The sequence below is a fragment of the Podarcis muralis genome, chromosome 1 (genome assembly GCF_964188315.1).
Source record: "Podarcis muralis chromosome 1, rPodMur119.hap1.1, whole genome shotgun sequence".
Classification (NCBI taxonomy): domain Eukaryota; kingdom Metazoa; phylum Chordata; class Lepidosauria; order Squamata; family Lacertidae; genus Podarcis; species Podarcis muralis.
The window spans coordinates 40,834,896-40,855,848 of NC_135655.1; the positions used below are offsets into that span (position 1 = coordinate 40,834,896).

Consider the following 20,953-nt stretch of genomic DNA (forward strand, 5'->3'; position numbering starts at 1 on the left):
GGGGCATGAGGAACCACCAGAAGTTCCCCATCGCAGGGTCTCATTGATTGAGGTGGAGCATAAGTAACCGGGCCTGAATTGTTTAGGGCTTTGTGGGTTGACACAAATGCCTTGAAACTGGCCTGGTAGTAAGGGAGTGACAGTTGCTCTGAAGGACTGTCCCTCTTTAACAGTAGCAGGGGTGAACTTTGGCCTTTCAAATTTCAGCAGTGCCCTGGTGCGAACCAAAAATTTGGTGGCAGCGCCTCTTGCCTTCTATTCTGCTCAATTGACTGCATCATAGTTGCAGCGCCCTGCAGCGCCCCCTGGGCTTGGTGCCCAGTGCAGCGAAACCCGCCGTGCTAATAAAAATAAAAATAATAAATTTTATTTATATCCCACCCTCCCCAGCGAAGCCGGGCTCAGGGCGGCTAACAACAATAAAATAGTACAACATTCTAAAAGCATTTCATTATAAAAATTAATTCAAATCAAATTGATGGCAACCATTAGGCTAAAATTCTGTGAAGATTGCCATAGGAGGGAGTCAGGCTGCACCCTGACCAAAGGCCTGGTGGAACAGCTCTGTCTTGCAGGCCCTGCGGAAAGATGTCAAGTCCCGCAGGGCCCTAGTCTCTTGTGACAGAGCGTTCCACCAGATCAGAGCCACAGCCGAAAAAGCCCTGGCTCTAGTTGAGGCCAGCCTAACCTCTCTGTGGCCTGGGACCTTCAGGATGTTTTTATTTGAACCGTAAGTTCCTCTGTGGGACATACCAGGAGAGGTGGTCCCGTAGGTACGAGGGTCCTAGGCCGTATAGGGCTTTAAAGGTTAAAACCAGCACCTTAAACCTGATCCTGTACTCCACCGGGAGCCAGTGCAGCTGGTATAGTACCGGATGAATGTGACCATGCAGCGAAGACCCCATAAGGAGTCTCGCCGCGGCATTCTGCACCCGCTGGAGTTTCTGGGTCAGTCTCAAGGGCAGCCCCAGTTACAATAATCCAGTCTGGAGGTGACCGTCGCGTGCTACCCTAAATCCGCCTCTAACAGTAGGACACATGACCGCCCTACTGCCATGTTTGGCACTTTTCTACTCTCTGCCAAGGTTTGCCTTTGAGAAAGGGATGGAGGAAAGGAGCATGTTGGTAGTGACACAAATGGTCACTCTGTTGGCAGCTGGGAAACCGAAGGAGAGGGTGGACTCAACAACAAGAGTTTAAAAGACAGAATACATATATTTTTCAATGCAGGGCTGTGCATCAGTACCACTGTCTCACCATCTGGTATGGTTTGGGGGTGGTGAGGGCACTGTGGCATTGATCTTGATAGTCCTATCCATGGAAATCTGTCAACTCATTATATTATGAAGAATCCCGGCACAGCAGGCGAGAGTTTGCACCTGGTTGTTCTTATGCATTCACTGGTTTTCCTTCTCTGAAATCCCACACAGAGTTTGAGAAAAATCTGCTGGTCAGCAGAGCAGTCAGCCCCCCCCCCCCCCGCTTTTCTGCAATACTAAATCACCACACTGTGTTAATTTTATTTTCCCAATCCACTGGGAAATTAGTGATTACTTAAGAACTTAACCCTCCAAGGAGGCAGATGCCCGCATAAGTGGGAATGAAATTCTTTAAAAGCAGGCAGGCACAGACCCTCAACTTGCTCTCAGTGTAGTTTGCAGCTGACCGTTTTAATTAAATACTAATACAGCACCTTTCTGGTCTACTTTTTTCTCCCCTCATGTTCTCATTGTGGCTTTCAGCTCTGTAGTGTAGGGTGGGAAAATCCCACACTACTGCCTGTTGGGCTACTTTTAAAAAAAGTGTTTGCCACAGCAAGGCAGAAAGGAAAACATATTCTGAGGCCAGGTATTTTACTTCTAAAGGAAGAGGTGCTTAAGCATGACTGGAGGTCACAGTCTTCATTTTGAAAGCTCCAAGCCCTAATCCCAGATGCACTGGAACTGATGGATATTGTACTGTACTACTAGGAGTACCCTCTTCTCTTTCTCAAACCTGATTTGGCTAACCTGCCACCTTCCAGATGTTTCTGAATATGTTTCTCCTACCAACCCCACCCAGCATGGTCAATGGTCAGGGTGATGGAAATAGTAGTTCAGCAACATCAGGAGGGCCTCGGGTTCTCCATCCCTGTTCCTTATCATTGGTTCATATATTCTGGGATTAAGCCTTGACATTGAAAATGGGTTCTGGTGTTCAGCTGCAGTGAGTCATTGGTCAGATTCAGTTCTGCTGATGCTTCATGTAACACCTAGAAGTAAACTTGCACAGAACACCTAGAAGTAAACTTGAGTTCCGTGCAACTTGCAATCCTATGCATGTCTGCTCAGAATTAAGGCCCATTGAGCTCAATGGGGCTTATTCCCAGATCAAATGGGTACAGCTCTGCAGCGCCAGTGAGTTTAGGATTGAAGCTTTACACTGCAAAGTTTATACCTGTTTATTCAGGTACTATGCTCCGTGGGGCTTCCAAGTTAGAGATTATAGTATTGCAGCCTAGTGTTTCAGTTCCACATTTTGGAATTTCCAGTTGGAAATCCCTTCATAAAACACTGGGAATAGGGATATTTCCACAACCGGAGATGAGGCTGGAGTTATACTAGAAGCCCCAAGAAGAAAGTCTTAATGGAATTTATAGGCTACTTCTTTCTTCACATTGTGAATTGCCATGCATTCAAGAACAAAATTCCCAAAATTCCCAGGATTGGATGAGATTGGATGTATTGATATTGGTGTGCATTACCTTTCTCCACATGGTTTGGCTTACTTGCTTGAGCCATCTGGATGTTATTCTAATACTATTGCTCACACAGTACATTTTAAAGATTCAAAGTGTTTCTTATGAATTTTCTTACTCATCTTTACAACAACCCTGTATGATTATTATTCTCATGTTGTAACTGGTGAAGGAGATCAGGACAGAGATAATAGTGGCTGCCTCGGACAGCTTTATGGCTGAAGTCACATTTGAATGCCGGAATTTCTGATTCACATGATTCTCAGCCATTGCAACAAAGCAAATTGTTTCCACATCTGGCAGGCAGCATATATATCACGGAGGCTTCCAACACCCTAAAATCAAGATTAGGCTGATTGTGAGTATCTAGATCTTTCTGTTTGATGAATCGCGAATAAATAATTGCTTAGAAAATTGGTTTTCAACCACATTTGGCAATTCTGAAAGCTGTACGCAGATTTGTCATTAGGAGGGCATTTAGACTTCATGAGCAAAACTAGAAAATACTTACGAACAGCTGAACACAATGACAGCATCAGAAAATCTTCAGATGCAGTCATGACCTATGATAGGACACACAGGCACGCATACTGCTTTAGCAACTGAATCACAATATCTGTGGGTGGGGATGGGGGAATCTCATGCAAAAAATAAAAATAAAGACAGATTGCAAAGGCGTCTTCATTAAAAAGATGATGTCCAGACCTGTTTGTCACACTGCTTGTCATGCACTTATTGTGTCAACAGAAGTCAGAGAAGCTTGCCAAGCTGGGCTGCGCGAATTTGTGCCTCGAGAGTTACTGTTAGTTTAGAAAAGACCCAAGTACACCGATTGATATGCAAAATAATAACATGCCCTGATGCTGCTGCTCTTAAGGGCCAGTCCTAAATAGTTTAGACAGGTGTTAGAAACAACATTTGGGATGGCTTCACATGTTATGAATTGCAGCAAGAATAGAAGCAATTTGCACATCTGCTATTCCTGCTTCACCTGTGAAAGAGGATTTTCTGTACCCGCCTCTCCTTCTCACTCCCATGACTTGGGAAAATTACAGCTCTGTTTCACCTGGATATTAATAGATGCAGGCTAGTTGCTTTATTACAAAATTCATTTAGCAAATTTATTATGTTATGTTAGGGTATAAAAATAGTGACTGTGTCTTTTTATCCTACCTCCTCTGTATGATGTCTAGGGATGTAGTTGCCGTGGGATGGGATGTCTCTGCCCCTTGGGTTTTCTTCCTCCCGATCCCCTTCATTGTTTCCCACTTGTGGAGACTGAGAGAACTGGCAGGGCGACTTTGTCCTCTTGCACCTTGAGCATCCCTGGACATTGTGTAGGAGGGAAAAGGCGCAGGGCTGTCCTTTTCATCAGCAGTCCCATGGCTACTCTTCTGTCTTAATCCTAGCTTGAATTGAATGAACTTGCCTCATACATTGGATCTCAATCACACATCTCAGCAAAGTAAGATGTGTGAGTGTCCCTTTTGCCTGTTTCACCAGGGTTGTGGATGCAAACATCACCTGTCCATCTAGCTCCCAACATTTCCTGTAAAATGTAAAAACAAACAAAGTACAAACCACAACCTGGACCTTGTTTTCCTTTTGAATGTTATCAGGCCACTTCAACCCTGTTTTGTTTCAGTCCTGGTCAAATAATAATCTGTAATTTCTGGAGGCGACAGAGGGGAAATGCTGCGCAGTTGCCTAGCAATTGCAGGGTATACCTTTCAACCGTTTGGGGTGACTCATCCCAAATCACAGGCAGACTGCAATAAAAAAAAAAGTTAACATAGAGGACAAAATGCAATGTGGCTCGCAGGGGCATGTATTTTGTTCTTGTAATGGCATAAACTGCATGATGCTTTCTTTGCTCCATTCTCACAGTGAGCAACCTTCAAGCTGCATGTAACTTTTAAGCCGAGACCAGTTGCTTGCATTCAACAACAGGAGGGCAGTAAAATGGTAATGATCCTCACGTAGCTTCAAAATGGGTGACTGCTATCTCTGGCCATTGGCCTCTCGTCTGCTCAGGCACTCAGTCGTGTTCCGTTCTTTCAGTATGGAAGTGTACTTGGTCAGATGTGAGGCAGGAAGGGGATGGAGCCTTACGGGGAGTGTAGTTTTGTTTTATTTGAAACATTTATATATCACTTTATATTAAAGGAAATGTCTGAAGCAGCGTACAAAAATAATAAAACTTCATAAAACAATAAAAATAATATAATATGGAAGCAGAGGAATTCAATACCATACACCAGGGGTCAGCAAATTTTTTAAGCAGGGGGCAGGTCCAATGTCAGTCAGACCTTGTGAGGGGCTGGACTATATTTTTTTTTGGGGGGGGGGGAATGAACGAATTCCTAGGCCCCACAAATAATCCATTTTAAATAAAAGGACACATTCTACTCATGTAAAAACATGCTGATTCCCGGAGTGTCCGCGGGCCAGATTTAGAAGGCGATTGGGCAGGATCTGGCCCTTGGGCCTTAGTTTGCCTACCCATGCCATACACTAAAGACAGGGCTCTGTGCCAGATCAGTGTTAACAGTCAGGAAATGTCTGTGAACAAATAGGCTCTTAATATGCACTGAAAACATAATCTAATCTGCTCATGGCTAATCCCCCCCCCCCCACCTCTGCTTGCAAACCTTCTGTGCAGAAGGCACTACAATCTCTTCCTCCCTGCTCCTGTTTTATTCCGCTGGCCAGGCATTTTACAACACACGGATGTCTGAGTTTGAATTTCTGAAAATTCAAATCTGAGTGGGACTACAGGACCATAATCAGTTTTAAAAAGAATAAGAAGTGGTCTATATGCTTTCTGGTAGCTCTATCTGGTTACTTAATATGTAGGTTTTCTAAATATTTATGATCAACCTTCTTGGTTGGATAACAAAAACCTCAAAATCTTTGCACAATTTCTATTAATTTTTTCACAATTGGATTTCCCCATTAGCATAGTTCCTGGAAGGAAGACCATCAAATAACTAAGATGCATGTCATTCTGTATGCAAACAATACTGATTTGTAGTAAACCTCTCATTTTAATGTAGAATTAAAGATAAATTGAGCATGATGTCAGGCCCAATCCCACACTTCCTCTCATAGGGAGAAGGCATGTTGCGAGTTTATCCTTTTCCCATCCCTGAAAAATGTGTTTACCTTCCTTAGAAGCCTGCAGCATGATTTGTAGAATACGCAGGCGTTGAAGGTTCTCTTGTTGATGAATACCTGAGCAAGGAGTGGGGTGGGTGCTGATTAGCCCTTCCCCCACCCCATGTATATCACACATGTTTGTGGGGCAGGTTATAGGCACAAAGGCTTCTGTGGAATTTTGAACTCCTCACTATGGATGTAATTCATGCTGCGTGTGTGGATATCAGAAAAGCATGCAATGTCAGAGTGCAGAGCATGGGTCTGTTCAGCACAACCCTGTTTCTTGCCCACAAGTTTGTTTTATTTTAAAAAATAAATAAATGTAGATTGCTTAATCAAGGAAGAAAAATCTTTAAGTGGCTTACCTAAAATAGCTAATGTTCTTCAGCAAAGGAGCTGCAGCCTGCGCTAAAAGCTAATATTTAGGTATCTGTGCCCCTGCAGGGTTGCAACTTTAATCACAGCAGCAGGGCTGCAAAAATTATTTTTTTGTGTGTGTGAAAATTGTATCAGATGGCTGTGATACCTTCTGTCCACAATGACATTTATTATTTGGTGCTTATTTAATATTTTCAAGGCTCTACACCATGGACGGTAAATTCTGTCTTCTATTGTGGAGCTGTTTGAATATCAGAATGGTGGATTAATTAAAGACGATTTTGCCTTGCCTTGCACAAACATTAAGCTGCATTTGTTCAATGTGTAAAAGAGAGAAGATATAACATTTGGGGAATATTTAATTTTGGTAAACAACATCCTGATCAGCATCCAGCACTCAGTATTGTACAACGCATTACTGCAATATTATATTTATGTAGCTAATTCCATTATTCTCACATTCACCCTTCAAATGCACTAAACTTTTTTTTAATGGATGTAGCCATTATGTCTTTAACTGGGAAAATGTGAGTCAGTCTAAACTGCCTTGCATCAAAAGTCATCATCTCCTGGCACAACACTTCCCTGATCTTCAAAGGGGTCCCACTGGACTGCTAATTAGCAAAATGAAAGCTGTAGGAAAATCTCCCATCTGGTTTGGCCCTGAGTTTGTAGTTGGCCCTATTCGCTTCAGTCAGCTTAGCTGGTGAAGATTTGATGGAGGAAAAACAGCAACACAAATTTCATTATTGCAAGTGTGTTCTTTTGGCTGTGTAGCAACTCAGTGCTCTCAACTGAAGTGAAAGTAATCCTGAGGAGAGTGATCTAGGATGGCTGCACCCCTACATCTTGGAATCAGGGTCAGCATGATCTGCCTTGCCGTCTGCTGCATAAATGAACTCAGAGGGATACATCGTAAAACCTACCACAAAGCAATCTAAGATGTAGCTTTCATCTCACTATGTGGTTTGAACATCAGAATATTAGAGGTCAGGCCTCACAATTAGGTGGATTAGTAAGTCGTAAAATCACTGTGTGGGTTGTTGATTCATTTTTCATTTGATCAGCATGTGCCTCCGGTGGAAATCTTATGCCAACGAGTAGTGGCAATTACTTTGTTCTTGGATAGCCAACTGGATTTGTAATCTTGGCAGGGAAATCTAATCACATTTTTTAAAATGTCGACAATGTTTGTATGAACTTTCCAAGTATTATTTAGCCCTAACCAGGGTTTCTTATTCATACCATGTACAAAAGACGCCAGCAAGTTATCCCAAAGAAATATTGAAGTTCGCCAATCTTGGGATCAGTGGGGATCTGTCTGTAGGTAGAATGCGTCTTGAGTACAAAACAGAAAATGAGAGGGTTAAGTAACACCTTTGGACACACCAGCTTATCCATCTGCAGTGTAGAAACACTTATACCAACGTTGTTTCAAGTGTTATCAGCATGCAGTATTTTATTAGCCATGTGCTTCCATCAGGTTTTCACAGTTACATGTTCATCCATATTTAAAGCACTATATAGTACTGTAAAATCTTTATCAACGCTCATATGCGGCAAGGTGATCTCATAGATAAACTGGTCCCGAGTTGTTAAGGGTTTCATATTCTGATAGTGACACCTGATAGCAGATGGGTAGCCAGTGCAGATTTCTGAGCACAGGTGTTATATGCTGACAATGCCTCGCTCCTGTGAGCAGTCATGCTTCAGCATTCTGCACTAGATCAATCACAAGCGAAGCCCTACATAGAGTCTATTGCAGTCCTTAAGTAACCAGTACATGAACTACTGTGGCCAGGCTCTCCCGGTTCAGGAATGGTCATAGCTGTCGAACCAGCCACAGTTGGTAAAAGGCACCTCTAGCCACTGAGGCTAATACCTGTTCTTCCAGGGACAGAGTTGGATCCACAATAACCCCCCAAATTGTGAACTTGGTCCTTCAGGGGGAGTGCAACCCCATCCAGCGTAGACAATTGGCCAATTTCTTGGACATGGGAACTACTTACCCCCAGTGCCTCATCTTGCCAAGATTCAAGCTTGATTTTCCTAATTCATTTTACCACTGTGTCCAGACAGTGGCCAAGGACTATGTCCAGGCATGGCCTCTCCTGATTCAGAACTTATGGAGAAGTAGAGCTCAGTGTCATCAGCATACAAATGGCACATTGCCCTGAATCTCCTAATGACCACTCCCAGTAGCTTCATGTAGATATTAAATAGCACTGGAGATAATATAATCCCTTACGGCACCCCATAACGTGGTTATCAGGGGGCCGAGAAACAGTCTCCCAATGCTACTCTGTGGACTTGGTCCTGAAGGTAGGATCAGAACCACTGTAACACAGTGTCCCCAATTCCCATGGTCAATGGTATCTAAAGCCGATGAGAGAAGCAGGAGCAAGGTCACACTCCCTGTGTTCCTTTCTGTGCAGAGGTTATCTATCAGGGTGACCAAGGCCAACTCAATTCTGTGGCCAGGCTCGAACCCAGATTGGAATGGGTGTTCTCTGAGAATGCCTTCAGCTGCCCCACCATCGCTCTCTCCACAACCTTCCCCAAACCAGAATTCAAACTGGGACTGTCCAAAATGACCCCACTGGCTGGCTACTAGAGTATGCAATGCAAGCTGCAAAATGAACAATTTTTGCATTCCACACTGCTGCATGGTAGGCACAATTATGTGTTCTGACCAGTGTTTGGTTGGCTTCAGAGCAAAACTCTTGCATTCCTGTCCTTGTCCGGCTTGCTTTATTGTCCAGAGCGCCTCAGAGTACCAAAGGGCTACTCATACTTCAGAACATCAGAGACGATGCTCAGGAGTGATTGTGCCGATCACACGTTTCATCTTGCCATTCCATAGTGAGACCCTGTCTTCAATGGGATTTCCAGCTTTCTTCACTGGAAAATACTCCACAGCATACAGGGTCACATCAGTTTCCATTAGTTTCCAAGAGCAGGCAATCTGAACAGAACCCCACCTTTACATGGGGGAATTGCCACAGTCAGCCCAAACTTAACCAGATAATGGTTGCACTCCCCCAATCTTCAGTCCAGCCCACATATCTCTTGGGGCGATGATCACATCGAGGGTGTACCCTGCCTGGTGTGTTGAACCAATGGCCATCTGACAAAGACCAAAGGTGGTCATGAAGGCCATGAAGTCTCAAGCTGGCCCGACAGCCGCCTCTAACAATACCCCAAAACTTCCTTGGCCAACTGGATAAGGGATGCTGCTGGACAACAGCATCCCTGATTTGTCCCTCTGGCCTGATAACAGGTGCAGACCCGCTTAGCCCAAACCAAGGTCAAGAAGCTTCCTAGGCAAAGAGATGGTGTTCTTGCAGTACCAAGAACCCAGGTGGGCACAGCTGGATAAGGTCAGGCCCGTACCGTTCACTCTCTCCAAGTCTATGTAATGCAAGCCAGCTCAGCAACAATCAAGTTGTGGATGAGCATGGTTTTATTGTGGACAGATTATGGATATATTTCTCATTTTTGGTAACAATTTAGAAGCGCATGCCTATAATCTGTTTTGTTTTGTTTTTTGAATGCTTCTGGAAAGTTTATGAGAAAGGTAAGAAAGTACCTTTATGTTCAGAACTACTTATTGCAGAAAACATTTTTATTTATACACCTTCAAATATAAACCAGAGCGGTTGCAGATGCAAGAAGGGGAGGGGAGGGGAAAGAGAGTAAGAGTGTAGAAGGTTAGTAGCCACTGGTAGAGCACATGGTTTTGCATGCAAAAGGTCCTAGGTTAAATTTCTGGCGTCTCCAGGTAGGGCTGGGAGATCTCCATGTCTGAAATCCTGCAGAGCTCCTGCCAGTTAGTACAGGCAATACTCACCTAGGTAGACTAATGGTCTGACTCAGTATAACATAACTTCCTAGGCTCCACAATCCCACAGTGTTCTTAAGCTTTGTAAGCCTTCAACTATAGTTTTAAGCAGCCTGACAGAGTCACCCTACTTCCTACGCCATCATGGCAACTCCGCTTGCTGGAAATCTTGGCATTGCAGTGTCATCACTGCAGATGCACAGACAGTTGCTATTCCAAATCCTAGTTTGCCATCAAGCAGGTGACACAGCGGGGACCCATCAAATTATTTATATATTGGTTCCTTACATATCCTTCCTTTCTTTTCTCGTGGAGCTAAAGACAGGCACTGACTGGACTCCATGCATCTTGGAATAACTTTGCTGCCTCTGGTGTGCCTCCTCAATCTGATAGTCACAGACACAATCTTTCTATTTCTGACCACATCTCCATCAGCTCTGACAATTCTGTAATCAGGGTTAAGACAGGAGAATTTCTGCCCTGTTCCTTAGCAGCTCTGAGAGTCAGTTTATATGGTAGTAACCATGCCATAGGGATTCAGGTGGCGCTGTGGTCTAAACCACAGAGCCTAGGGCTTGCCGATCAGAAGGTTGGCCTTTCGAATCCCCGTGACAGGGTGAGCTCCTGTTGTTCAGTACCAGCTCCTACCAACCTAGCAGTTCGAAAGCACGCCAAAACGTGAAAGTAGATAAATAGGTACCGCTCTAGCAGGAAGGTAAACGGCGTTTCCGTGTGCTGCTCTGGTTCACCAGAAGCAGCTTAGTCATGCTGGCCACATGACCCGGAAGCTGTCTGCAGACAAACGCCAGCTCCCTCGGCCAGTAAAGCGAGATGAGCACCGCAACCCCAGAGTTGTCTGTGACTGGACCTAACAGTCAGGGGTCCCTTTACCTTTAACATGCCATACACTTCTTTACCAGACCCTAACCTTTTCAGAATGCAGGTGGGATGTTTAATTTTTACATCCTCCTGTAGGCTGGAAGGCTCCTTGTGCATGGAGACTTTCTTTCTGACTTGCTAGCTTTCTACAGTCTGGATTTTATGTCAAACGTGGTGGCATCCAGTATGCAACTCCCCCACCCAACCACGCCTTTTGAAGTTGCGTTCTCTTGGGAGAACTGTACCACATGCTCTTCTAGATCAGCCCCTTATCAGTTTAAATTGAAGCGCTTTGACTTAATTGGGTTGAAGAGCAGGCAATTACTGAACACTGATAGTAATCTCTAGGCATTTGTCATTTTTCACAATGAAATTATGGAAATACAAATGTATGGCGTTATTATGAGTGTGCACAACCTCTGCCCCACACTTGAAATCCTCAGTCTAATCCTGTTTTCATAGCTTAATGCAAAATGTCTAATATTTGTTGCTGTTACGGTAATTAAGTCCCTGTGGTTCCAATGCTTGTGAGCCCTGAGATTTCTTCTTAATTTCCCGCAGGCAGCTCAAGGAGGTGGTCACAGAACACTGCTATATGGCCATGCTATACTTCTTCGTCATTCATTTAGTGGAATGGTAAGCTGCTCCTTGACTGCGATCCAAGTGCCAGTCACTTTGGGGGTTGGAGAGTAGGGAGAAGAGCTGCCTGTGGCCTTCCAAATGGGGTGAAGAAGAGGGATGGGTAACAAGCACCGCCCCCCACCCCACATTCCCTTCCCTGTTTCGGTCACATTTTCTCTCTTTCCTGATACCTGAGCTGGAAAATAGCTTTGGATGCATTCACACCCCAGACTTTGGGGATTGTAGTCCTGTAAAGGTGGCAGGAACCAGAGTCTCCCAAAGTCCTTTGCTGCAAGCAAACTATCAGAAGTAGTTTACAAGTTATTTAACTTTGTGGTGTGAATGCACCCTTTTGCTGTCTTCCCGCCTCCTTATCCTTGGGTGAATGTGCCACCCCACCCTGCAGCAGCAGTCACTTTTGCCAAAGGTACCATCACTTGGCAAAGGAACTGCAGTGCTGGTGGAATTAGAGAACAGGTCCAACCCCAGCCCTTGTTTGCCATCTCTCTTCTCCTTTCCTTGAAAATGTCATCCAGGCCACCCCCAGGTGTGGCAAATGAGGAGTGGGTATTAATTCTGCATAACTAGGCTTATCCCAGCCCTTGACTTTCCATTACTCCTCCACATCTAATGGTGGTTCTGTGCATAACCAATAGCTTTAGTTGTGCAGTAACAGTGTTTTCTGTATAGCGTTTGCAAGCATCATTCACTTCTGAGAACCTTTTTATAGAGGAACCTTTGTTCTGTAAAATTGTAGCTTCAGTGCTAATTTTAGCTGCCGTCTTCCACATTTATTTCTCCTCCCGTAATGTTCCTTTGGGGCCAAAATAATGTAATTAAAAAAGAAACCTGTCTAGATCTTAAATCCTCTTTGAAGTTGATCATTTCAGTCCGGTGATTGCTAATAAGCACTGGAGCTCTTAATGGCTGCATAGATTTCTGTTTGTTTCAGCACAGCAGGAACCTGATGCACATCTACAAACCAATGTGCAAAAAGATTAGGTTCGCACATTTGAATGTAGAAAGATCTCTGAATTCATGCAGAAGATGATCTTACGACACACTTGAAATGTACCGATTTCAACAGTCCTAATAAATTCAATATCTTTTTTCTCCCCCTAGTATTTGACATGTTTGACTACTTCGAGATCTCAGACAGATAAACTTGCATTTGATGTGGGGCTACGAGAGAATGCAGCAGGTATGTATGTCCTCAAAGATTCATCCCCATGATCTCAGATATAATATAATTTCAGGCTGTTTTTTTCAGTGGGGTTGAAAGCCTCATGAAACCCCTAAGGCAGGCTTCCTCAAACTCGGCCCTCCAGATGTTTTTGGTCTACAACTCCCATGATCCCTAGCTAGCAGGACCAGTGGTCAGGGATGATGGGAATTGTAGTCTCAAAACATCTGGAGGGCCAAGTTTGAGGAAGATTGCCCTAAGGAAACTCCTGATTTTGCTACCTGCCTGGAATGGTAAAAACGGAGGGTCTGTTTAGTAGTGTGAGAGGCCACAGTACATGGCTTGAACCTAGTGAGTCACAAGTTGTGTAGGCCTGCTCTGTGTTCTTCCACTTCTTAAGCATGATTCTGTAACAGAAGATCTTGAACTGTACTTGTGGAAAGGAAAAAAAAAAGGTGTGCATTAAGGGGGAAAAATATCACTTTCATTAGGTATTGCTGCACACAGAGAAAGCGTTAGAGAAAACAAAAGCCTACTGTGTGTGAAAGTGTAATTATAGCCATTTTAAATATGTGTCACCCCCATGCAGCAAAACATTTGATCAGATATAGGGTTCAGCCCTAAATACAGTTGCTCAGCTCTTGTAGGATATGCATTGATTTCAGCAGCTCACAGTTATGTTTCAGTTTGACAGTATAGATCTCATTCAGCCAGAAGCCCTAAATAGAATGGTCATGTGGTGAGAAGCCTCTGCAGGACTGTAGCAGCTATCACTTCTTTTCTTTTTTTATTAAATAATTTTTGTTCGTTTTCAATAAAATCCTCCAATTAATGACAAATCCAATCCAATCATTCCAAATTACAATAATAATAATACCACCAATTACGTTCTTTTGTCACTTCTGATATTAAGTATAGCCATACCTTTTCTCAGCACTGCCACACAGCCAGTCTCCATCTCCACAATCAGAGCAGCTATTTGCTCCCCACCCAGACACGCACAGAGCAACGAACAGCTGGGAAGATTGGTACCCCCATCTCTCTTTCACCCTTGTGTCAGGTGTTGGTGTAAAGCAGAGTCCCGTGCCCAGCAGAAGGATGAGGAGTACGTGCTGCATACTCTATATGGCTTTATTTATAGTTCAAAGCTGCTATATTACAGAAAGACATCTTGCCTCTGCCGGAGCAGAAAATGCATCCTCTCTCCTCGACAGCTCGGAGAGAATCAAACTGTGAAACTGCAAAGAACAGTGAAAAACAGGAAACCAGTGTACGTCACATCCAGTCTCCCTTTCCCGTGAGAAACTCCAACAGTACAGACTGTGGAATGTAAACACCTGTCTCGTGACAAGCCCTTTCGCTGCACAGTGAAGGAAAGCAGAAACCAACATCCTCCCCCTTTCTGTGAACATCACTGGGCAGCGTGTTCGTACAATATCAGTACAAACCCAACTTCTGCACATAGGTACAGTGTTGATCCCTTGATACAATCTTGGACAATACATCAGCAGGAATTTCATTACCTGGCATATAGGACACCGTTACGAGTCCCTTCTGAATACATTCCCTAGCATGCTGCAACTTTAATTGCAAGTGCTTCGTGCTTTGCTTACAACCTTCAGACTTCAGCAAAGCCAAACATGCTTTGTTGTCCTGGTAAACATGGATTGGACATTTGACAGGAATTTTCATATCTTTGCACAATTGTATCAACCATTCACAATCCTTAAGTGAATAAGACAGTGCATTCAGTTCAGCTTCACAAGTACTTAAGCTAACTGTTGTTTGCTTCTTGCATGACCAATCAAACAGACCCTGATTGTACATGTAGCAAACTCCAGATGTACTTTTCCTGTCTGTAGTGTCACTTCCAAAACTTGCATCTGCAAATATCTCAAGACCACCAGACTTCTGATTGTTAAATCTCAGTCTGTAATGCATAGTGCCTTTCAAATACCGCGCTATGCGTTTCAGAGCTTTCCAATCCTTGACACTAGGATTGTTGACTTGTCTGCTTAGCAAATTACAGCTAACAGCAATGTCTGGTCTTGAACATCTGGCAATGAAGTTTAGCTTGCCTAGCACACTTCTGTACAGTGTAGTGTCAGAAAATGCTTCTTCAGTGTCATCTACCTGATAACCTGTTGTCATCGGTGTGTCTACAGGGTTAGCATCCATCAGATTTAGTTTGCTTAACACATCAGCAATTTTCCATGACTGGTGTACTAGAATGTTACCATCTTGATCTCTCTCTATTTCCAGAGATAGGTAGTTGTTTACCTCACCAAGATCTTTCATGTCAAAGTGCTCTTTCAGTTGAGCTAGGGCGTTATTGTACATTGCGACATCTTTCCAAAAGAATAATAAATCATCAACATAAAACAAACAGTACAGTTTCTTTTGCCCCTCCTCTTTGACAAATACACATGGATCAGCTTTCCCTTGCTGAAAACCTAGAGAAAACAATACTTCAGTGAGTTTTGTGTGCCAACACCGTGCACTTTGTTTGAGACCATAAAGGGATTTCTTCAGAGCACAAACAAATCCCTGTTTTACCTGTACGCCATCAGGTGGAAGCATATAAAGTGATTCATCTAGAGATCCGTACAGAAAAGCTGTATTAATATCATGGTGACTAATGTGTAGACTTTCCTCTGCAGCTAGCTTGAGCATAAGCCTAATGCTTTCATACCTCACTGTGGGTGAGTAGGTCTCGTGATAGTCTTCACCTGGTACCTGTGCAAAACCTCTGGCTACCAATCTGGCTTTGTGTCTGACTATCTTGCCATTTTGATCTGTCTTCGCTTTGAAGACCCATTTGCTTCCAAGCAGTTTCATTCCTGGAACTACTGGAACTAGCTCCCATGTTTTGTTCCTTTCTAAGGAATCAAGCTCAGCCTTCATGGCATTTAACCATGGCTCAGCTTCCTTTGAATCCAAACCCTGGATTTCTTGGAAACTTGAAGGTTCAAGTACCTTCTTGGAGCTTTTAACAGCTGTTACTGCTATCGTAGCAAACTCATCAGCAAATCTCTTTGGAGGTCTGCCTTTTGTGGCTCTCTGTGACCTACGAATTAGCCTTAAGTCTTCAACACTCTCTTCTTCCTTCTTAGGAGAAAAACGACCTACTGTGAACAATGGTTCCTCCAATTCTTGATCAGAGCTTTCAGAGGGTCGCACAGAGGCTTTCGCACTCTTGAAATCCTCTGGATCACCTGATTCAGTTTCAGATTCAGACTCAGAACCTTCATCAGTGAGTGTGGGTTGTTGTGGTTGCTTTTGACTATCCTCAGTCTCATCACCGTCATCAGGATAACATTGGAAAATTCCCACATTCTCCCCCCACTTTGCATTGTACTCAACACTTCTCGTGAGCTTAATTGTCTTAGAGTCAGTCATCATTATTCTGTAAGACCCTTTCTGATAACCTAGAAAGATACCATGCAATCCACGCTTGTCTAACTTGGAATTTTGTGGTGAGTGAACCCACATGTCAGAACCAAAAATTTTCATGTGTTTGATGTATGGCTTCTTGCCAAACATCTTCTCATAGGGGGTACAACCAATCGCTGAAGATAACCTGCGATTGTAACTGTAAACAAAACACGAGAGAGATTCGGCCCAATAACTCTCTGGAAGATTGGCATCATGCAGCAAGGTTTTTAACCCTTGAAGCAATGTTTGATTTGCCCGTTCCACAAGTCCATTCTGCCATGGCGAGCGAGGACTAGACAAATCGTGTTGAATTCCTTTCTCAGTCAGAAAAGCTTCAAACTGCTGAGAAGTGAATTCTCCCCCGCGATCACTGAAAAGAGTCTTTATCTTCTTACCATGCACATTTTCCAACCAAGCACAGAATTCCTTGAACCTAGGAAAAGCCTCTGATTTCTGCTTGAGATTGTACACAAAAATATATCTGGAAAATGCATCAACGAGAACCATGAAGTACCTATTTCCACCCAAAGAGGGCGCTAGTGGTCCAACCAAATCTGCATGAACAACCTGGTATGGTTCCGTAGCTTGCCTACTAGACACCTTACCTTTCGCAGCCATTTTCACCTTGTTTGCTGCGCATGCTTTGCACTTCATGTGGTACCTGCAGGGTTTAATAGTCATACCTTCAACCAAGGCAGGCATTTTAGATACTGCCTCAAAATGCAAATGACCAAATTTTCTATGAAAATCGTGAATACATTCTGCATGCAAACTTTTGTTAGAACCTGCAATGCAACAAGTGTCATCCTGCACAACATCATCATAATACAAAACAAACAAACGATCAACATATTCAGCATGCAATACATAATCATTTTTCTTTGTGATGATGCACTTCCTGTTCTTGAAGGAAACGTCAATGTTCTGCTCATTCAGCTGTCCAACGCTGAGCAGATTATGTTTGGCGTCTGGCACGTAAAGCACATTCGGTATCGATAAGTCCAAACTGTGAAGAACAACAGTTCCGTAGCCTTTACTGGGAATAGTGTGGTCATCCGCCTGGTGAATCGCACCTTCCTGCGGTGTAATCCTGTGCCAGGTGCTTGGCACTGCCATAACAACAAGCCACTGCTGGGGACCTCTAGGAAATAAACTTTTCTTGTTAAGAGCATTGGCTTGTTAAGAGCATTGGCTTGGTGGCGGCGGTAGCAGCAGCAGCAGCAGCAGCAGGGAGGCAGGGCAAGAAGGGGTTGGTTATATGTCTCTGTTTAGAATGGAACAGGGGCCATATCAATTTGGATTGCCTTGAACTAGACTGAGCTCATTATCAATTTAGGAGACTTTTTCTGGACTTTGTTTTTTTAAAAAAGTGACAAGAAAATGCATTGGAAAGTGTGGGGTAATAGTTCTTTGTTACAATGTCATACAACTTCCCTGCAAATTTTGTGCAAACCTATCTGGATGAATACTCAATAAATGGTCATTTGGAAGCGACCCATCTTCTGTACTATTGGAATCTTTTAGTTTTACAGTGGTACCTCGGGTTACATACGCTTCAGGTTACATACACTTCAGGTTACAGACTCCGCTAACACAGAAATATTACCTCAGGTTAAGAACTTTGCTTCAGGATGAGAACAGAAATTGTGCAGCGGTGGCACAGCGGCAGCAGGAGGCCCCATTAGCTAAAGTGGTGCTTCAGGTTAAGAACAGTTTCAGGGTTAGAACAGACCTCCAGAACGAATTAAGTTCTTAACCCGAGGTACCACTGTATAAATATCCTAAGACTGTTGTTATAAAGTGACCTGATAAATGCCTGTTGTTTATTGCATATTAGAGCTAACGTAAGCACTTTTTACACATTGTAGGTGAGGCATGCTGGTGGACCATACATCCTGCTTCTAAACAAAGGTCTGAAGGAGAAAAGGTACGAATTGGAGATGATCTGATCCTGGTTAGTGTGTCCTCCGAAAGGTACCTGGTAAGCATATACAAATCCTCATGATAGCTTTAATGCGTGTCCATCTTGGCACTTTTCGTCCATGTCTCCCCCATTTTTCCAGCTCTGACCTGCATGTTTCCTGTGCATATGATTCTGTCCTCACAGAAATGTGGTCAGAGTGCTTCTCCTACAAAATATTTTCAAACAGATTTCCATTATGCTCACTGAGAATTTTGTTTTTCTTTTCCAGCATCTCTCTGTAGCATATGGAAACATACAGGTGGATGCTTCCTTTATGCAAACACTATGGAATGTGCATCCCACTTGTTCAGGAAGTAGCATTGAAGAAGGTTTGTTGAATTATGTTTATCCTGCCAGTTAAAATGACTGTTTTAATTTGTAACATTGCGCAGTTTCCACTGCTAAAAGCATGATTGCATCTGCTGAAGGGACGCGGGTGGTGCTGTGGTCTAAACCACTGAGCCTCTTGGGCTTGCCAATTGGAAGGTTGGCGGTTCGAATCCCTAAGACGGGGTGAGCTCCCGTTGCTCTGTCCCAGCTCCTGCCAACCTAGCAGTTCCAAAGCACACCAGTGCAAGTAGATAAATAGGTACCGCTGCGGTGGAAAGGTAAATGGCATTTCCATGCACTCTGGTTTCCATCACGGTGTTCTGTTGCTCCAGAAGTGGTTTAGTCATGCTGGCCAGAAAAGCAGGCTCCCTTGGCCTGAAAGCGAGATGAGTGCTGCAACCCCATAGTCGCCTTTGACTGGACTTAACCGTCCAGGGGTCCTTTACCTTTTACCTTTTTTACATTTGCTGAGTGGACCAGAATGGATATAGAATAGAGAGATGCTCTCTAGTATTTTCACTAAAGGGACCCCCACGTTGTGAAAATGTTTATCAGCATTTTAAAAGCCTCCCCCCCCCCCCCCGTGCATGTGTACATGCGCGCACACACACATTTTTAGTGAGGGACACTGAGGAGAGAACCAATATGAGAGTGAAGGAAAGAGGACTCATACAAGAATCGAAGCAGCCCCCCAAGAAGGGAATTTAGCAGAAAATAGAAGACCCAGCTGGCACAGACTTCAGGCACGTCAGGTCTGGAGGGAGGGAAAACTCCCCCCATGGAAGAGGGGGTGAAAGGTTCAAAACACCCTGTGAAGCCCAGTAGGAAGAGCCATCCTTTCCAGAGAATGTTTCCCAGCCTCACCCTCTAAGAGAAATTCACAGTTAGCCTAAATTTCAATTTTCTCTCTGTTTATGTAAATAAGAGCTTGGATTTTAGGACGATAGAATCCTGGCATCTTTCTGTGAGAAGTGAATACTGAGAACACTTTCAAACCATTTTGTTTTCAGCATTTTAGTAGCACTAGACATGGTGGATATTTTAAATGTCCCAGTACTCCCATCCTATTATCTGAGCCATTTTTAACACCAGTGCCATTTTAAATATAACTTGAGTTGTGTGCAGGTGTAGATTTTCTGCACTTCTGGGTGAATCACTAACTAGTGATTGGGGAAAAGGAGTGTGGGTGGTGCACAATTGCTCCCAGCACTTTGCATGTCGCCATGTGACATTTAAATAATACTTTTTGATACCAGTGAATGAAAACAGGGAAAGAATGGAGAGACGAAAGAAATGCAAGCTAATTCACATAAAGGTATCATTACTCAGCAACAAGACTTCATTAATGTCATAATTATGTTCAGTACAGATGTTTCATAAGCCGTCAGTCACATCCTGATAGCACACAAAAAGCAACCCACTTGTACCTTTTTATCGTAGTACGGCATTGCAGTGCCGATGAGAGTACTTGAGAACAGCTTTGTTTGGAGCAATTTCAATGTTGGCTTGCAGGAAGCACCATGGATATTCTTAGGGAGGGAGAGAAACCAAGAAATGTGCAAAAAACTAGACAGGAAGAGATCCTACTCTCTGATTGCTATGAAAAGTCCTGCTTTCATTTAATTTGGTACAGTGGTACCTCTGGTTAAGTACTTAATTCGTTCTGGAGGTCCATACTTAACCTGAAACTGTTCTTAACCTGAAGCACCACTTTAGCTAATGGGGCCTCCTGCTGCCGCCGCGTGGCCGGAGCATGATTTCTGTTCTCATCCTGAAGCAAAGTTCTTAACCTGAGGTAGTATTTCTGGGTTAGCGGAGTCTGTAACCTGAAGCATATGTAACCTGAAGCATATGTAACCTGAGGTAGCACTGTATATACATAGGGGAAATTCCTGATAGAACATATTTTTTAAAAAAATACTCTAAAAAAGATACTCTATCCACAGTGCTGATACTTTATCAGTTTTTCTGCATCCACATAGAAGAGTTTTATTTTAAGTGCATGAGCCTGCCCACACCATTCTAGAGCCCCACAAGGTTTTCTAATGGAGCCAACGTGGTTTGCAAACCTTCCAGCATGACTGGCTGGAGCTGATGGGAACTGTAGTCCAAAACATCTGAAAGGCACCAGGTTGGCAAAGTCTGGCTTTGGGAAAACAGCCATACCCAGGAGCCAGGGGGAAAACAGCTATGAAAACCACGAGTCTTTGGCAGTTCAAAATCCCCTGATTGTTGATTTAAGTAGCATTAGGCTTGAATCCAGAATTATTTCAGCTATTCGGTGTTGAAATATGCAAGTGCCTAACACCTTCAAGTGGTATTTCCTATGTAATTGTCTTAAAATAAATATTAATTTGATGGTTATTCAGCAAGTGAGTTTAGGACAGTTCATATAGAGATGACGATGAACAATTGCCCCCACCTCCC

At 43.5% G+C, this 20,953-nt stretch overlaps 1 protein-coding gene across 14 annotated transcripts in view; it reads left to right on the forward strand.

Moving 5' to 3' along the window:
* Positions 1 to 20,953, forward strand: part of RYR3 (ryanodine receptor 3) — a 293,341-nt gene that overhangs the window by 79,359 nt on the left and 193,029 nt on the right. For all 14 annotated transcript variants that reach the window (XM_077926602.1, XM_077926563.1, XM_077926598.1 and 11 more), the window contains exons 4-7: positions 11,556 to 11,630; positions 12,738 to 12,816; positions 18,102 to 18,214; positions 18,426 to 18,525. In XM_077926602.1, coding sequence (XP_077782728.1) covers positions 11,556 to 11,630; positions 12,738 to 12,816; positions 18,102 to 18,214; positions 18,426 to 18,525 — 367 coding nt within the window. The remainder of the gene's footprint in view (positions 1 to 11,555; positions 11,631 to 12,737; positions 12,817 to 18,101; positions 18,215 to 18,425; positions 18,526 to 20,953) is intronic.